Source organism: Eptatretus burgeri, chromosome 13, assembly GCF_056783735.1.
Source record: "Eptatretus burgeri isolate ZD-2024b chromosome 13, Ebu_testis_v1, whole genome shotgun sequence".
NCBI classification, from domain to species: Eukaryota; Metazoa; Chordata; class Myxini; order Myxiniformes; family Myxinidae; genus Eptatretus; species Eptatretus burgeri.
In genome coordinates this window covers 17,162,745-17,182,943 of record NC_140973.1, presented here as the reverse complement: position 1 = coordinate 17,182,943, position 20,199 = coordinate 17,162,745, and the positions used below count along the sequence as shown (strand labels likewise).

The following is a 20,199-nucleotide window of genomic DNA, read 5'->3' as shown; positions in this document are numbered from 1 at the left end:
TGTGTAACAAGGAAGAATTGATTAGATTTTGGTGAAGATCCAGATCTGGATATGAGGGTTTTTTTGTTTTCTTTTAAATTTCCGAAGTGATTCTTCACCATTGAGAGCTGGGGCCAAGAATGATACACAGCACGATATTTTAAAATGTTGTGGACAGATTTGGTCGAAACTTGGTGGACAGGTTGGGATTGTGACGAGGATGAATTAATTATATTTTGATGAGGATATGAAACAAGATCCTAGCATTTTTAAAGACATTCTTCACAATTTAGAGATACGGCCAAAAACTATATATAGCATGATATCTCAAAAAGTTGTGGACGGTTTATGACAAAACTAGGTGGATGAGGTGGGTACGTGACAACGACAAGCCGTTTAGATTTTTGCTTAAGGTCTGGATGCAGATCCGGCTTATGTGGGATACGAAATGTACACTGTTCAGTGTTCAGCCTAGCGAAGGTATGCGCTCTACCAAGTGCTGTTCTAGTTATCTTCTAAAACCCTCATAATTCATTTTAAAAGTACATTGTTGTGTTAAATTGTTGTCTTCAAATGTACATGCATTTTATGTAATATATATGTAAATTCAATCATGATGAAGTTTTTTTTGGTTGCTGAACGTTTTTCTCTAATTGATGTCACTGAGTGAATGAATATAAGAGATTATTAATAAAAAGCTTGGCTGTAGTAAAGTACAGTTCAAGTAGAAAATAACAGTAAATGAACTGGAGTTTCATCAGCAGTATAGTTAAAAGCAGATTCAGTTTGATTAGTAGTGCAGGTTAGTACCTACAGCTCACAAAAAAATAGAAGGAATTTGTGCTCACAACCTTCCTGCAATAATGCATTCATTATTGCATTATTGCCTTTTGAAAAGCTTTTGACTCCATCCATTGTGGCAAGATGATGAAGATCCGATCAGCATGTGGAATCTTTGATCAACTGGTGAAGGCGATTGCGAATATGTACTGGGATGCACATGCCAAGATACTCTCACCTGATTGAGAAATGCATCAAAACTCTAGCCGGAGTACTAAATGAAACGTAAGACCAAGAAGGAACCCGAAGAAGTAAAAAGCAAAGATGGAATCATCAGGAGGAACGTGGATAGGATTCGGGTTTCAGCCGCTACTCCACTACCCTCAAACCCATCCAGGCACAGCCAAGTGAGCCTCACAGAAAAATTTCTGCAAGAATTCACTTCTCCTTAGAGACACCCTTTCCTGTTTGTCATAGTGCTTGATAATGCACTCAGAAACGCTATCAAAGGCAAAGAGGAGGAATTGCAGTTGTCGATGTAATTTCTCCAAAATTAGCATAATGGGTTTGATTGAGGGTGATTAAAAATAATCATAAAATATTGATAATTAGAACTTGATATTAAAATAAATATATTGTTATAAATCTGTAATGGAAAATGTACTCAAATATGGCATGATTTTTTGTGTTTGATCATGTATCTACTTTTGAATATATAATCATATATTTTCTTTGTATTGAAAGATGTTTGACGTGTCTGGTAAAGATATGATAAGCAGGCCGACCTTTCAAATAAGCTTAAATTCAGTACACAAAGAATTGCCTATTGTTTAAATATTTTTTTACTTACTAAGGGATTTTATGAAATGATAGATATGAGGTTCCAGCAAAACTTGATAGGAGAATGTTATTTCAACACAACTGGAATGATGGTCCAAGGAAAATGGCCAGATGTATTCACTAAACTCTAATCGCTTCACATTATATATAATTCCCGAGACTGCTAAAAAAAGCGGACTGAACTTTTTCCTTACATACCATAAATGGCATGTGATCCATCAAGGTATTTCAAGGATTTCAGTTCTGATGTTATTCTGCGCTGAGGAGTTTACAATCTGGTTTTGAAACATATATATATATATATATATATATATATATATATATATATATATATATATATATATATATATATATATATATATATATATACTGTACTACAATCCTTCAAAATTAGGCTGACTGCTGCACAAAAGCTGAAAATGATTTCCACCTGGAAATACATCGACCTGACAAACTGTGGCACCAGCGTTTAAAATCACAAAGAGCTGTGTTTCACTGAACACTATATAAGAACTAAAATTCACCATGTATTTCAGAGATCTGGAGCAACACTGTGTTCTGATCACTCCATATGTGCATTATGTATTTGTTTATATGTATTTATTTGTGTGTTGAATAAATGTTCAAATGTACAGGATAACTTAGAAATTTCTTCTACACAGTTCCAACGAGAACAAAGAAAAGGCAGAAGAGTCAAACCAGAGATTTTTGCTGATCTTGACATTGCCGATGACTTGGCCTTATTGTCCAAAGAAATTGAGCAAGCGCAGAACTTCTCAAAAAGTCGAAACAAGAGCTGGTAAGATAGGGTTAACAGTTAATGCTAACAAAACTAATGTGATGGCAATCAACCAGTCGAGAGAGAGGTCTCAATCATATCAAATGATGGAATATAACTTGATACATTCAATGACTTCAAGTATCTTTGTTCCTGCGTCAATACAACTTCCCAGGAGGAAAGCTGCCACATGGAGAGCTTGCAACAAACTTTCAAGAATATGGAAGTCAACATGCTCTCGGTGTATCAAGGAATGACTGTTCATGGATGGAAGTGAAGCAAGGACCCTCACTGCGATTCACGAGGAGGGACCTGATCGATGCTCCAGTGCCTTTCAAAAGTCTTCACCCCTTTCAAAGTTTTCATCTTTTATTGCCTTAAAGTCTGGAATGAAATTGCATTAAATCAGACTTTCACATTTTATTTACACATCGTAACCCACAACTCCCCAAAAAAAAAAAAATTCGACAAATTTCAGAAGATTAATTAAATATACAAAACTAAAATGAATTGGTTGGATAAATGTCCACCCCCCCCCCCCCTTGAATACAAGCAATTGTAAATTAGCGCAGGTGTAACCATTCACCTTTAAAATTACACACCATGTTAATTGGATGCAAACCTGTGTGAATTTGTAGTGCTTCTGATTATTTCAGAATAATATCAGCTGTTCCTGCAAGTTTCTTTGCTGAGTAGTACATTTTACAGCAAAGACTCAATCATGAGCACAAAGGAGCTTTCAAAAGACTTCTGGGATAAAGATGTGGAAAGGCACAGATCAGGGGATGGGTAGAAAAATATTTCAAAGGCCTTGAATATCCCTTGGAGCACAGTCAAGACAATCTTTAAGAAGTGGAAGGCGTATTGTACCACCGAGACCCTGCAGAGATCAGGCTGTCCCTCCAACCTGGATGACCAAGTAAGGAGAAGACTGATCAGAGGGACCACCAAGAGGTCAACGGCAACTTTGAAAGAGATACATGCCTTTATGGCAAAGACTGGTCACTGTGTGCATGTGACAACAATATCCCAAGCACTCCACAAGTCTGGCCTGTACTGTGGAGTGGCAAGAAGGAAGCCATTAGTCAAAAAAGCCCACCTTGAGTACTGTTTGAGGTATGCAAAAAAACATTCCAGAGATTCTGAAGTCATGTGGCGAAAAGTTTTGTAGTCTGACAAAAGCAAGATGGAACTTCTTGGCTTAAATGCAAAACGTTGCATTTGGTGCAAACCCAATACAGCACATCACCCAAAGAACACCATCCCTACTGTGAAGCATGGTGGTGGCAGCATCATGTTATGGGGATGTTTCTCATCAGCAGGGACTGGAGCACTTGTCAAGATAGAAGGGAAAATGGATGGAGCAAAATACAGAAAAATCCGAGAGGAAAACCTGCTGCCTTCTGCAAGAAAGCTAAACTTGGGACAGAAGTTCACCTTTCAGTATGACAATGACTCGAAACACACAGCCAAAGCTACACTGGAGTGGCTAAGGAACAAAAAGATAAATGTCCTTGAGTGGCCCAGTTAGAACCCCGACCTGAATTTAATCGAAAATCTGTGGCATGACTTGAAGATTGCTGCCCATCAAAGCTCCCCATGCAACTTGACTGAGCTTGGACAGTTTTGTACAGAAGAATGGGAAAATATTGCCCAATCAAGGTATGCAAAGTTGGTAGAGACCTATCCCACAGACTCACAGCTGTAATTGCTGTCAAAGGTGCTTCCACCAAGTATTAACTCAGGGGGGTGGATACTTATCCAACCAAGATATTCTACTTTTGTATTTATAATTAATTTATCCCGGTGTGTACCCCGGTCAGAATAGGTACACCGTATCCCTGCGTGTCGTAAAAGGCGACTAAAAGGGTTGGCGTCAGGAAGGGCATCCGGCCATAAAAACATCGCCTCAAAAGGAAACCATGATGAGTACAACTGATGGGCAGGGTACAGCCCGAAGTACCCCGTGGGGGTCCTCACCCCCTCTCGTTAAAACTCAAGGTGGGGAACCCGATCGAAGCAAGGGAGGAAATTTTTCCATTTATGATGACCAATCGTCTGATGCCCCACGTGGAGATCGGTTTCTGAGGTTTGGTACATGGAATGTAGGGACAATGACAGGGAGATCTGGAGAAGTGGTTGAAACATTGGTCAGAAGAAGAGTGGACATATGTTGTGTGCAGGAGACACGGTGGAAGGGAAGTGGTGTGAGAATAGTGAAGGGAAGGCAGGGGCAGTAGTACAAGTTTATGTGGCAAGGGTGCCCGGAAGGCGTGCATGGTGTTGGTGTAATGTTTTCTGAGGAGTTTGTAGACAGTGTAGTGAGTGTGACTAGAGTGAGTGAAAGGTTGATGATGGTGAGAATTGTGATCGGAAATCTCTTGGTGAACGTCATCTCGGGATATGCCCCGCAGGTCGGTCAAAGCGATGAAGAGAAGAACATGTTCTGGTGTGCGATGGAGAAGTTGATGGAAAATGTGAAAGATGAGGAAGTTGTTGTGGTTGGAGGAGACTTGAATGGACATGTGGGAAGGAGTCCAGACGGTTTTGAGGGAGTCCATGGGGGTTATGGATATGGTGTGAGAAATGGAGAAGGTGAAAGGATCTTGGAGTTTGCTGATGGAGCTGATTTGTTGCTCTGTAATACTCAATTCCAGAAAGCGAATAATAAGCTTATTACATACACGTCAGGTGGGTTGACGACAACCATTGACTACCTGATGGTGCGTCAGCGAGATAGGGGAAACCTCCGGGACACAAAGGTGACCCAGGGGAGGAGACTGTTTCGCAGCACCACCTGGTTGTCTGCGATATAAGGGTGAAAGGTGCGCGGAGAATTCGGCGGGTGAAGTACCAACCGAGGATGAAGGTGTGGAGGTTGAAAGAGGCGACAGTGAAGGAAGCATTAAGAGAGAGGCTGAGTATGGTTGAAGATGATGTGGTTGAGCTTGAAAGTGGTTGGATGTCAATGAAAGCTAGTCTATTGGGAGCCGTTGGTGAGGTATGTGGATGGACAAAAGGACCACCGAGGCACTCGGAAACATGGTGGTGGGATGATGAAGTTGGAAAGACGATTGAAGAGAAGAGGAAGAAGTTCAAGGAATGGCAAAAGGCAAAGGATACGGTGGAAGAAGAGGCTGCATATGAAAGTTATAAGGAAGCCAAGAAGGCTGCAAAGAAAGAGGTTGCAAAGGCGCAGGAGGCCCATAGGAAAATGTTTGGAGAACGCTTGGATTCGGAGGAGGGTAAGAGAGCGGTATTCAGGATTGCAAAGCAGATAGCGAGAGAGAGATTTGATGTGACGGGGGTGAGTTGCTTGAAGGATGAAGTGGGACAAATTGTTGTGGATTCAGATGGAATTAAAGGAAGATGGAAGAGATATATGGAAAGGCTGTTGAATGTAGAAAATGAATGGGATAGAAACATCGAGAGTAACCCAGTTTTAGGACCAGCAGAGAAGATAACTGAGAAGGAAGTTGAGGAAGCTATAAGAGCAATGAAGAGTAGAAAAGCAGGAGGGCCGACGGGAGTTGTGGGAGATATGTTGAAGGCAGCGGGAAGTTGGGGTGTGAAGAGAATGACAGAGATCTGTAATCTGGTGGTGAAAGAAGGCCACATTCCAGTGGATTGGGAACTGAGTACCCTCGTCCCTCTGTACAAGGGGAAAGCTGAAGCTCTGGACTGTGGCTCCTATAGAGCAATAAAGTTATTGGAGCATGGAATGAAGGTATTGGAAAGGGTGTTGGAGAAGAGGATAAGGAAGAAGGTAAAGATTGACAAAATGCAGTTTGGATTTATGCCAGGAAGAGGAACGACAGATGCAATTTTTATTGTAAGGCAGTTGCAGGAGAAGTACATGGAGAAGAGGAAGAAGTTGTTTTTTGGGTTTGTTGATCTGGAGAAAGCATTTGATAGGGTCCCACGCGAAGTAATGGCAAAGTGGAGGAATGGTTGATCAGAGTAGTGATGGCCATGTACGAGAGAGCACGCACAGCTGTAAGGACGAAGGATGGGAACAGTGGTGAGTTTGAGGTGAGGGTAGGAGTGCACCAGGGGTCGGTACTAAGTCCACTTCTATTTGTAGTTGTGATGGAGGTGCTGGCTCGGAGGGTAAAGGAGGGTTTACCGTGGGAGCTGCTGTATGCAAATGATCTGGTGTTGATTGCAGAGAGTATGGATGGACTGAAGGAGAAGATGAACAAGTGGAAGGAATGTATGGAGGCAAAAGGTTTGAAGGTGAATATCGGAAAGACGAAGGTGATGGCAAGTGGTAAAGCATGTGGTGAGGTGGAAAGGACTGGGAAGTGGCCGTGTGCTGTGTGCAGGAAGGGTGTCAGAGTGAACTCCATTCAGTGTACAATGTGTGCTAAATGGGTTCATCGAAAATGTAGTGGGGTGAGAGGGTCATTAACCAGTGTGGCAGCTACATTCAAGTGTAAGGTGTGCATCGAGGGAGCAGCAGATGAAGGAATTGTTGAGTTGGATCTTGGAGATGGTGTGAAGCTGGAAGGGGTGAAAACATTTTGCTATCTCGGAGACATGCTGAATGGAGAAGGTGGATCAGACTCTTCGACGGTTGCTAGAGTGAGATGTGCATGGAAGAAGTTTCGGGAACTGAGTGGCGTGCTGACAAAGAGGGGAGTGTCGTTGAAGCTGAAGGGAAAGGTGTATGCTTCATGTGTGAGGAGTACGATGATTTATGGGAGTGAGACATGGGTACTGAACATGGAGCAGCAACAAAGGCTGGAAAGGGTGGAAATGCGAATGGTTCGGTGGATGTGTGGAGTATCGTTGAGATGGAGGAAGACAAATGATGACTTGCGGAAGATGATGGGAATAGAGTCTGTGATGGAGGTTGTGAAGAGAAACAGGTTGAGATGGTTGGGTCATGTGTTGAGGAAGGATGAAAGTGACTGGGTGAGAGGAGTGTTGGAAATGAGTGTAGTCGGAAGTAGAGGACGGGGAAGACCGAGAAAAACTTGGCTAAATGTGGTGGAAGAGGAAATGTGGGCAAGGGGATTAAGAAGGGGAGATGCAGAAAACAGGGTAAAGTCGAGAAGATTGTCATGGGGCCCGCAAGGCTAACCCCCACTTTAGCGGGGAAAATGGCCTTTAAATGCTTGTGTGTGTGTGTGTGTGTGTGTGTGTGTGTGTGTGTGTGTGTGTGTGTGTGTGTGTGTGTGTGTGTGTGTGTGTGTGTGTGTGTGTGTGTGTGTGTGTGTGTGTGTGTGTGTGTGTGTATTTATAATTAATTTTCTGAAATTTGTAGAATTCGTTTTTCACTTGGAAGTTGTAAGTTACGATGTGTAAATAAAGGTGGAAAAATATCTGGTATAATGAAATTTCATTCCAGGTTATAAGTCAACAAAAGCTGAAAATTTTCAAAGGGGTTGTCGATTTTAAACAGGCACTGTTTTCACTCAACTTATTCATTCAGGTTTCAATGTCCATTAGTCTGAACATAAAAGAAATAAAGAGCTTCATGGTTCTCTTCCAGAACTGTTGGTTAAATTTAGAAAAAGACTTCTCGTTTCCCATATTAAACTCTGGACACCTAAACATGGCAGGCCAAAGCGGGGCAGACCAGCTCTCAACCACACAAACATGTTAAAGAAGGATACAGGCCAAGAGACAGAGGAACTTTACACGGCAATGCTTGATCGAGAGAACTGGAAGCTGAGGATGAATGTCATCTGAGTTCAACAAGAGCCGACTAAAGAAGAAGTAAGAAGCTCGTTCTTAAAGCAAAGCTGTTTCACTATAAATTCTTTGTTTAAAATTAGCTTGTAACAATATCTCAAGTGTGATTGAAGTTGCAGCTGTGTACCTTAAACAGGGAGTATAATACATTTTCGCCAGCACCATATAACAAGCCAGGAACAACAACATAGCAGCAAAGCTTTTTCTTTCCCTGGAAAAAAAAACAGTTCTGTGATTAAACATTGTGCAAGAAACTGTTAGGTGAATAATCCAATATATACAGTTCATGCATTCTGCATAATACATATAGGAGCCATTTTTGTGTACATCTGAAGTTGTGCTGAGGGAATAAATAATCCAAATGCTTCATAGTGCAGTCTTTCCGCTGTATTTGAATCTAGAAACATTGAGATGTAAGGCAAAAGTCCTTCCTGCTATTTAAATTGTGCTGACTTAATATCTTGTTAAGAAGGTCACGTCAGCTAATCGGTCCAGACGCACCTATCCAAATCGAGGACCTAGTCGCACCTTTACCTAGCTCATTTTAGTTCGTCAGCGGTTGATCTAGCGATACGTCAAACTCCTCCTCTCATCGAGCCACTCAAAAATGACAACTTAAGAGTGGTTCGTCTCACTCATTGGGGGAGGGCTTTAAACTTGAACGCAATACGTCCCACCAAATCTGTCCTTTATAAGACTTATAAAACTGAACGAGTGAATGGGTTATGTGAACGTGCTGACTCGGAAAATTCAATCCAGACACAGTTCAATCATGTCCGTATTTTAGAAAAGGGGAAGAGAGAACAGGGAACACAAAAAGTCTTTGTACACAACTCTATTTACACGTTGAAGGACACACCCAGGGTTTTGTAGGATGAAAGAGCCTGAACAAAATAAACCTTGACAGGCTCACATGACTGAAAAAAACATTAATGTCGTGTAAGGACTTGAAAGTCCCTGTAGTGTCCATTTTGTTTACCCCGTGTACCCCGCCCCATCCCGCTCCCTTCCACAGATCTCCTCATATCTCTGTTCCACACTCTTTTTTTTTCCTTCTCTCTCCCACCTCTCTTGTCTCCTGCTCCGCTTGTTGTACGTTCTATGTGTTGGCTCTCATATGAACCTCGACAGTGTATACAAAAAAATAAAACAGGGAAGGGCACACCTTGATTGATGACCGAATCTCCAATCTGTATTGGGTGGACGGGGCATCGCTAATCCCAAAAAAAGGCCGCATGCATGTTCCAGTTGAGGTTCCGGGGATTCACGCACGTCCAGTGCAGCGACGAGCTTGCTGTTCTTCCTGACTTCGGAGCTTGTGGTTCCTGGCCCCCATTCCATGACAGTTCGTATTGCTGGTCCAGCTTGGGCTGTTTTAGCTGTCAGTCAATCGGAGTTGGAGAGCTGCGGAGATCCTGACTGGCTGCCCCGTAGATGCTGTCCGATGCCTGTCTTTCCAGCCTCATATTGGTGATGCGACCAAAGTCTGTCATGGAAGGTATTCCATTGTGCTGTCTTATCTCCCTGGTCTTTCTCCTGTGGTATGACTGAAGCCCATGAAGACATATCTCAAGAAGGATCTTCTGTATGTACGATACTCTGTGGTGGGTATTTCTTGTAAATATTACTGTTATCATAGATGCTGTCATGTCCATTGTTCTTCCATCCTCTGGTTTAATAAATACACACATTCATTCACTTGGTCTCTGTTCAGTATTTTGTTTTACCCTGATTGCAAGCGGCATTGGTATTTAATCATCCGTAAAAGTACAGATTGGTTTTGGGGGCGATTCGCGTCCCGCACGAAATGTTCCCCACTCCAGGCATGGCAAAACCGCTCGTGGGGCCATTTCTTGTGTGAGGGAAAAGCCAGCATGTCACTCGACCGACTCAAATGTTCCACCGAAGTATGGTCGAGTGGGAAATAGGCCCTTGACCCTGCTCGGACCGTCTGAACCAGTGGACCAGCATTACTACTTTAATAGTGGTTTGTCAGGTTTCGGACCAGGAAACTGGCCCGGTTCCGACAACTGTAACAATATTATCTTCCAGGAAATTGCACATCTTTCGCAATGCAAGCACATTAAAAAAATATCTGATCTTATATCCCAGCTTTCTCTGTCATCTGCCCACCTTTGTACAAGCTTCCTGAATGGAGTGTTACTTGTTTATCAACCTCCAAGCTTTTTGGACTCCTCAACTACTTTATTTTCATCTTCTCCATCCGATGACACTGCCTCTTTGTGTATCTCCATTTTTACACCAATCCCTCCCTGATAGCTCACTATACATGATCTTTACTACATTGAGCTCATCTTCACCACCCATTTGTTCCTGCTCAGGTTTGAACAAGCAGAGATGTGAACAATAATGGCGACACATTTTTAGTCATCTCCTTTGTGATATAAAAATGACTCCTACCTAAACAAGAAGGGCACTCGGTAGAGTGCATGTATCTGCCCCGTAATGCTTGATCCATGAGAACATATCTGGCCCAATACATTTTTGAAATATCATGTGCTATATATCATTTTTGAGCCCTATCTCTCAATGGTGAAGAATCACTTTAAAAATATGAGTTGTCAGATCCGGATCTTCACCAAAATCTTATCAATTCGTCATGGTCACACACCTAACGTGTCCACAAAGTTTAATCCGAATCCGTCCACAACTTTTTGAGATATCGTGCTATATATATATATATCGGTTTAGCCCTATCTCAATGGTGAAGAATCACTTTTAAAAATTAACAGATCCGGATTCGGATCTTCACCAAAATTGAATCAATTCTTCCTTGTCACACACAAACATGTCCACCAAGTTTCATCTGAATCCGTCCACAACTTTTTGAGATATCGTGCTATATATTATTTCTGGTCCGATCTCTCAATGGTGAAGAATCACTTAAAAAATCTAGTATCCGGAACCGGATCTTGAACAAAATCTTATCATTTCCTCCTTGTCACACACCGAACTTGTCCACAAAATTTCATCCGGATTCATCAACAACTTTTTGAGATATCCTGCACACAAACAAACAGACAAACAGACAAAAATGGGTGAAAATATAACCTCCTTCACCTTCGGTGGCAGAGGTAATAATACTCTTAAACTGCAGCGTCAACTGTATTTTATACTCGTCCTTGTAATTATTCCTCATTGCTTACTTTCCTGAAGTCATCCAATGAGATGCTCACTTCTTGTGTACAATATGATTGGTAGTTCTTATACTGTTTCTACAAAACAACTTTTAGATATGCCTGGGTAGATTAATGTTGTTTTCAGAAAAAAATTGGATAATTGATTAATCTTGTGGCTGATTGAGTAAAACCCTCATCAACTAAAAGCTAAAACTATCAGCGTTTTATCTACTTTTTACAGACTTCAGTACAGGTATCTACGTGTGAATGGTCTTTCAGTGTAATGAATCAATGTGTTTTCTCACAAGTTTTACTGATCCCATTAAAAAGTTTTCCAGGTCCAAGTGTTTGTGGAATCTTGCATGAGGCCTCCGGTTGTGACGATGTCTCTCTCCAAGATGTATCTTTGGATGACCCTTCAAAAATAATGTGGAATTTTTTTGCATTACAGAGTATTTCTCGTATATGTAAGATTATTCATTTTTATGTCATGAAAAAACCCAATGAACCAAATGTACAGAATCGTTGCCAGGAATCACATGAGAGGGCCTTTGTTATGTAGTTTAAGTTGAGAAAACCTCACTAATGTAGAAATATATGTTGACTAAAAAGAACTTGTGCACAATATTACATACAGCATACCAGATGTTTCTGGAGCATAATTATTATTTACACGTGTGTGATGTTCTACTTTATTGAGTCATTGGAAGTGCTTGGGAAAAATGGCTGACGTGTAAAGATATGGCACATATGCAGCAAACAAATCCTATTCTGGTAATGGTGTGATAAACAGGGATTGATATATTATATATCAGCTCATAGCCATTATCAAAACACACACACACAAACATACCGCACTCGTAGAGTTGATGTTAGTCCAGGTCATGATGCTGGATATCACAATAAATGTCTTGGGATTCAAAATCAGATTCATCCTCTCATGAAAGGCTGCAAATATTTAACAATGGTTACCTATTGTGTCTGAGATTAAAAAAAAAAAAAAATTAATGTAAAGTCTGAAGATAACAAATTCAGTGTAGAAGTATCAACATAGACCTGACATAGCTTAATAAACAAGATATGGAAGCAAGAAAAAAAATCCTGAGGAATGGAAATGCGGTCTAATAAGCAAACTACCAAAAGAAGGGGACAAAACGGAATGTGGGAAGTGTAGACGAGTGACCTGACTGTGCATGGACATCAAAGTCCTTTGCAAGATAATGTTGAACAGAAAGAAAAAGGTTGTTGACAATACCAAAGGAAAGGAAGAACCTCGGTTCAGGATAAGGAACAAGCTGGGTTCAGGAGAAACAGGGGATGCAGGGATAAGATCTTCACACCAACAACAAACATCGGGGCAATACCCCTGGGCGCTCACCTGGTAGTGGCTGGATAAGATAACCAGGGAATCACTTGGGAGCGGATGACCCACAAAATATGTAATGGAGAAGAAAGTAAATACCGAATGTAGATATGTATCTGGTTTAAAAAAAAATAAAAAAAATTTAATGCCGAAAACAAACTTTCGTACATAACGGGTGATAAAGGTTGTGGTCAAATTTCATCGAAATTGTGTGTGTGGTTTCCGAAAAAAGAGCAAATACTGTGCATATTTTGGGGGTCAACCCCCATGTATAATCGCTTCGACACCAAATTTTTTTTAATATTGTGAACAAACCAGCACAACACAGGTGGTGAAACTTGACCATCTCCTTCATCAGAATTGTGTGTGTGTGTGTGTGTGTGTGTGTGTGTGTGTGTGTGTGTGTGTGTGTGTGTGTGTGTGTGTGTGTGTGTGTGTGTGTGTGTGTGTGTGTGTGTGTGTGTAGTTGCTAAGAAGTAAGAAAATAACTATTTTGGGGGGCAAACCCCCCTTACACCTCCTTCGAGCCCAATTTTTCATGTCATGAAAAAACTTTGGTACATCACAGGGGGTGAAGGTTGTTGTCACGTTTCATTGGAATTGTGTGTGTCACTTCAGAGAAGAAAGCAAATTTTTTGGGGGGGGGGGCAACCCCCACGTAAACTCCCTCCGTAGACCCCCTCAGACCCCGATATATATATATATATATATATATATATATATATATATATATATATATATATATATATATATATATATATATATATATATATATATATATATATATATATATACAGTATATAGTTTCTGAGAAGAAAGCAAATACCTATTTTGGGGGTCAACCCCCATGTATAATCGCTTCGACACCAAATTTTTTTAATATTGTGAACAAACCAGCACAACACAGGTGGTGAAACTTGACCATCTCCTTCATCAGAATTGTGTGTGTGTGTGTGTGTGTGTGTGTGTGTGTGTGTGTGTTTAGTTGCTAAGAAGTAAGAAAATAACTATTTTGGGGGGCAAACCCCCCTTACACCTCCTTCGAGCCCAATTTTTCATGTCATGAAAAAACTTTGGTACATCACAGGGGGTGAAGGTTGTTGTCACGTTTCATTGGAATTGTGTCTGTCACTTCAGAAAAGAAAGCAAATTTTTTTGGGGGGGGGGGCAACCCCCACGTAAACTCCCTCCGTAGACCCCCTCAGACCCCGATATATATATATATATATATATATAGATATATATATATATATATATATAGATATATATATATATATATATATATATATATAGATATATATAGATATATATATATATATATATATATATATATATATATATATATATATATATATACAGTATATAGTTTCTGAGAAGAAAGCAAATACCTATTTTGGGGGCAACCCTTGTAGACCCCCTTTTGGCCCGATTTTTAGCTCACCTGGAACTTAGTTCCAGGAAGCTTATTGGATGGCACGTTGTTCATCCCTCCATCCAGAAATACTTTCAACTTCTTTTCTGAAACTACACATACGATTTCGATGAAACTTTAGCACAACGTTCATCACTGTGTATATACCATAGTTTGTTCATGGCATTGGAAAAAAATTCCATAGGTATTTACTTTCTTCTCCGTTAAATATTTTGTGGGTCATCCATGCCTACGAGTGGTTCCCTGGTTATCTTATCCAGCCACTACCAGGTGAGTGCCCAGGGGTATTGCCACGATGTTTTTTTTAATGCTATGAACAAACTTTGGTACATACACGGTGATGAATGTTGTGGTAAAGTTTCATCGAAACTGTTTGTGTAGTTTCAAAGAAGAATTTGAAAGTATTTGTGGATGGATGTGTGGACTGACGGATTACGTGCCATCCCATAAGCTCCCCGAAACTACATTCCAGGTGAGCTAATAACACAACAATACAATGAATGGAATGCAAGCCTTTACCTATCATTCATTGACTTTGAAAAGGTGTTTGATAGTGTGAATACAGAGGCAATGTTGAAGATAATGAGACTGTATGGAGTACCAGATACATTTCTACTGATGATAAGGAGTACTATCCATTGTAGCTTGCAACAACAATTGCCATCCGAATTTGAAGTTACTACAGGTGTCAGACAATGTTACATGTTGTCTCTATTACTGTTTGTAGTGGTGTGGGACTGAGTTTTGTGGAAAACAACTGAGCAGAGGAGGAATTGAATACCTTGGATGAAGCAATTCAAACAATTAGAGGACCTACTGCTTTGCATATTACATCATCCTGATGTCACAATCCTTACATAGCATGCAGGAGAGAGTAAATATGATGTAGTTTTGTTCTGTTCTTGTGTATGGCAGCTTGGCTACTGGGTAGCTATCATTTCTTGGAAGCATGGCTGTGTCGCTGATGCTGTGCCCCTCTACCGGTGCACTGGTACTCATTTTTCCGACCTCAGAAGGATGACAGGCTGAATCAACCCCAGATGGTGATAATTCAGCAGCCAACGGGCCTTGAACTCAGGACCCTGAGGTTCTAAGCCAGTCACCCTAACCATTGAGCCAACACCGGGCTTAGGAGTACGTGATGCAAGTCAGGCTGAAAATGAACATCGTCAAAACAGAAAGTATGAACATATATGCCACACACACACACACACACACACACACACACACACACACACACACACACACACACACACACACACACACACACACACACACGCACACGCACACGGTAATATAGTACCCTGAATAGAATTGGAACATGGCCCAAGGCCGATGAAAGTGTCAAAAGTTCAAAAGAAGCTCCATATGCCAGGTGGCATGATTCGATAATAAGTAAATAAGCAAGCAAACAGTCTAACATTTGGGGCCCAACTAACTGTAGTAAACAAGAAAAAGCTGTCACATGATACTAATAACACAATGAATTGTACTCCAAGCCTTAATGAAAATACACAAACCAAAAGCTTTGTGTGTTTCAGCTTGTTTAGCTGTGACGATGTTTATGAACGTGAGAAACGATTTTAAACAATTGACAATGATAGTGACATGGAAACATGGCATCATGTATTTCTGGTTAGTTTTCACCTTTCAGCACCCATCCAGCCTCGGACACCATTGAATAAGTCTCAGTGTCACCGACGTTGTATATGATGACATCACAATCCATCAGGTAATTCAGCAGAACTTGTTTATTCTGGGACTGAGGAAAAGCTTTGCTATGTTAGTCACATCCTAGAATAGAAAAATAAACATTCCATGGAGGTAAATCATTCACTTTGACCAAACAGAAATATTTCTAAAGGTGTGCATACATTAAAAGCCAACATGTTGTATACAGCATGTCTCTTTGGGGTGTGTCAATTTTTCTTCTATACAATACAGCCTGCATACATTGACAAACTTTACAAAGACTTCAACCCATTGAACTTTCAGCAAGCTTGGCTCTGCCATTATATGACCTCCTTTTGATTCAGCAATGGCAATGTTGTCATTTCTTGTCAAGAAAATGTATTTGTGTGAAAATGGGTTTACCCACTGCCGAAAGGACAGTTATGCTGAAGACATGATGAAATATAACTTTTTTTTATAAGACACAACTACAGGTATTCTTCATCAACCGTGGGGGTATGGTAAATCCGCGGTTGATAAGACTAAAGGCCTATGGAAAAATGGGGTTAGGTTCCGAGGCCGCACATCGGGGGTTTTCATTTGCCTTCAATAAACATGAAAAACATGTATAATATACAAGAGCGAGAATTGCTTTGCAATACATGTCCCCTCCTGATGTGATATTTTCTAAGTCCAAAAGGGCATAACTCTGTGAAAATTTGACGAAATGCCGTGAAACTCGAGCTTGTTCTGTAACTTGTAATAATATAAAGCCATGTACCACGTTTCAGTTGAATATGTTAAAGGGTTTGGAAAAAATGTCTGAAAAACCACAGGTGGGACGGACAGCAAACCTATAGTCCCCTCCGGTGAAACCGGTAGGGGACTAATAACCTGTATGAACAGAAATATTTTTGATTACCTTTCATATTAATATTGAAATCCAGATGACGGTGATGGCGATGGTGATGTTGGGGGATAGTAAGAGGGATGAGGAGCTTTGCCCCTCCTTCTCATGCACAGGTTTAGGATCCTCAATGGAAAACCCTGATGATGAGGCAGGAGAACTAGCAACATAGATGGTGACGCTGGTGGACGATGGAGGCGTGTGGAGAGGTGGTGGTGGTGTCTCCCAGGCCAAAATGCTACAGTTGAGAGTTGTGCTCTCATATACTACAGTAGTCTGCAGAGAATTACTGCAGGAAAGGAATGTTTTTTTTGCCTGGGCTGGAACAGTGGTGTTTATGTTGGTGGTGGGTCTTTTAATAAAACTAAGGATTGAGGACTGCTTCATTTTCTTGATCCAGTCTACTCCGTATGAGGGACAACATGAGACAGAATGAAGTGGGCAAGCGTGGGTCAAAGGGCTTTATGTGCTTCTCATGGTGGATACTTGAACATGGTGGTGGGAGATTTGAAATGGCGGGTAGAAGACAATGCCTGGTGTTGGCTTAATGGTTAGGGGTGGCGGGCTTGGGATCCTAGGGCCGTGAGTTCAAATCCCTTTTTACCGTTGAATTAATACCAGGTGGGGTTGACTCAGCCTGTCATCCTTCTGAGGTCAGCAAAAATGAGTGTCAGCTTGCTGGGATGATTGAGCCATTCGAGTATCCTGCAACGGAGTGGTGACCTGTCCAGGATTGTGCCAAATAGCACAGGAGACTGCTTCAGTAGCACCAACGCTCTGTACAGAGTATGGTCCTAATGGATGGATGCTAGCAGACTGATGCCTAGCCATGAAAAACTGTGGTTAGTCAAAACTGTATACCATGGTTGGAAAAAATGTTATACAAAATATTAAGTGTACACTAGAAACTGAGGTTGGAAAACCCACGGTTGGTGAGGGATATATGTACTTACATATGACATGTGCATCTGCAGATCAGGAGAGGTGTTGTATATTACATGTTCGGTGAAAGTTGGACAGTTTATGCTTACCTTTACGTGAGTTGAAGGAAGTTACAATCTGTCTTTGGAATTTAGAATAGCTTTCTTTTCATTGTTCAACAGCATCTTTAATATTGTACTGAAAATGTTAAACCTCTCCATTTTCCCCTTTTCTCAATCCCACCAAAAAGACATGCTTCAGGATACATCACCCCATCTCAGCTGCATTTTATTGGCAGTTATCTGCTAGATTTGAATTATAACTGTAAACCACATTTAAATGGTCTTGTACTCTTATTCAGGCTTAAGATAACTTTGCTTCCAGTCAAAGGAATGCCCAACAAGGAAAATGAATTCAATTATTAATATACTGAACAATTGTCTTACTCCCCTGACTCGTATTCATATCATAGTTTAAACTCTGCAATATTCAACCTTTCATGCGAGTCTATAGACTTTTGAGTGCCCAATAATATTAATTATATCACGTAGTTATGACTTTCATAAAAAGGCTTGCCAGCTATTAAGCTGATTATCCTGTTTCCCCATCATTATGTAGATCCTATGCTATCTTTCACAACATTATGTCAATGGGCCAGTTTAATTAATGGCTAAAATGCAAATTATCTATCCATACTACGGTACAAGGAAATGTTTGTCTGTGTGTCTGTGTCGCCATTTTTCTCAGAGATGGCCAAACAGATCTTCGTCAAACTTTCAGAGGTTTGTGAGTGTCGGAGTGTTTGAGGCAAAATAATTAGAATATATATATATTTTTAAATCACTCTGTGTTGCCAAAGCAAGTATTAACGTGAAAGGTAATATTAATAAGTGATCCCTGACCCTATTCCTTTGTGGGTGTGGGGAGGTGTTTCCCACCCCACCCCCAAAACAGAAAAAAAAACCCAAAATTTGACTTCTTCAAAATGCCAACAGGATCAGAACAGCAACGGGCAACGCCGGATACTCTTGCAAGTTTATTATAGAAGTACAATGTAGGTTTTAACCACCCATATCATTCCTCTTTCTTGCTGTAGGTAGAAAGTCAGTGATTTTTCCACAATTGCGTAAAATGTAAGGAATTCGCAGAATCGGTGACTTGAAATAGAAAACCGAATCTGATACAAGGGAAAAAAAACCCCAAATGCAGTAAATAATGGATTAAAAAGTCAAGATTACTCAAATTACAAATACAATATTCACTATATTGTCTTATTTTGTGTGTGAATCTCCAAATAATTTATTCCTACAGCGTAATTACAAAAAGGATTAAAAAATAAAATACAAGGCAATTTGATGCACAAGGAATACCGTCTAGACTCGATACTGTCTATAATCGAGTATTGTTTTGAATCTTCATCTCGATAGCTGGCACTAAATACTGAATCAAGTTCCATCGAATAATCCTTCGAGAGCCCAGTATCAAAGTGAAATTCAATTTGAAAGTCACCCCATTTTGTTGAAAATATTCCCTGAAAATACTATCGCCGACGAAAACAAAATGTCGGTCATCACATGCACAGCCGTGCAACTTTGGAGAAACTTTTTTTTTTGAAGTGGCGAAAAATTGTCAATACAGATGGGATTGCCAAACATAATGATCAAAAACGTCAAAAAAACCCCCAAAAAAACAAAAAAAAAACCCCAGTGTGTTTATATCAATATACATAATGCCAGGTCTGTGTACTTCCTGATTAATTTAGTTTCAAGTGCCACATCCTAAGCCTGGTGTTGGCTTGGTAGTTAGGGTGGCAGGTTTGGGATCTTAGGGTATTGAGTTTGAGCCCTGTCAGATGCTGAATTAACACCAGGTGGGGTTGACTCAACCTGTCATCCTTCCGAGGTTAGTGAAATAAGTACCAGTGTACTGGTAGAGGGGCACAGCATCAACGGCATACTCACGCCCCAACAAAATGATAGCTGCCTTTACGCAAGAAGAAGTGCCACATCCCATGAATCCTGGTTTCCACATTTTTTTCCAATCTGCTGCTTATAATCGTATTTTCTTTTTATTATTCCCAGCGTTTCTGTGGTTGGTGGCAAAATACACCATCCAGGGGTGGAGGATTTTAGATCTTAGGTGTGAAGTCTTGTAGAAAATTGTATTCTTTTCGATGCAAGCACACAAATAAATGAAATGGTGGGTAGTCCTACTAATGCCTGCAGACTTTTTCCATTGATAACACGAAACGGAATTGAGATTTTAATTTTATTTGAAATGGCAATTCACTGGCTCCTTGTCGGTCTGTAATTATCCTTTTGAGGGACCATGTGGTGAGTTAGTGGTGCCACAGAGAATTACGTACCATGATTATATCCTCAGCGAACTGTAGCACATCCGAATTGTATTTGGTTAGGCTTCCCACAATTTGGTACACTTTTCCCTTTGGAGTGTTAAATGCTGTATGTTTCTCTTCTTCTTCTTCTTCTTCTTCTTCTTCTTCCTCCTCACCCACATTTGACAAGTTATCCTCCTCTTCTTCATAATCTTCAGCTCCATCACCATTGTCACAGGAAGGCCACTCAGCCAACTTCTGTGAATAAACAAACACTTCAACAGTAAATCAAAAGCATAAACCTTTTTTGTAATCACATAATTTTGATAAAGATAATTTTAAAAAGATATTTC

General features: G+C 40.5%; 1 protein-coding gene and 1 long non-coding RNA gene across 8 annotated transcripts in view; one reads left to right on the top strand and one right to left on the bottom strand.

The window, feature by feature from the left end:
• The window catches only part of LOC147013949 (adenylate kinase 7-like), a 46,144-nt gene that overhangs the window by 22,335 nt on the left and 3,610 nt on the right, over window positions 1-20,199 (bottom strand). For 4 of the 7 annotated variants that reach the window (XM_085851367.1, XM_085851362.1, XM_085851363.1 and 1 more), the window contains 5 exons: window positions 19,877-20,104; window positions 15,660-15,774; window positions 12,071-12,165; window positions 11,523-11,633; window positions 8,205-8,288 (listed from right to left, as the gene is read on the bottom strand). In XM_085851367.1, the coding sequence (XP_085707493.1) occupies window positions 8,205-8,288; window positions 11,523-11,633; window positions 12,071-12,165; window positions 15,660-15,774; window positions 19,877-20,104 (633 nt within the window). The remainder of the gene's footprint in view (window positions 1-8,204; window positions 8,289-11,522; window positions 11,634-12,070; window positions 12,166-15,659; window positions 15,775-19,876; window positions 20,105-20,199) is intronic. The other 3 variants (XM_085851368.1, XM_085851364.1, XM_085851366.1) reach the window with 3 other exon arrangements.
• Window positions 14,011-17,413, top strand: LOC147013950 (uncharacterized). The gene is made up of 3 exons (XR_015050580.1): window positions 14,011-14,484; window positions 15,026-15,193; window positions 16,707-17,413. It is a non-coding gene; the product is annotated as an uncharacterized LOC147013950 (long non-coding RNA).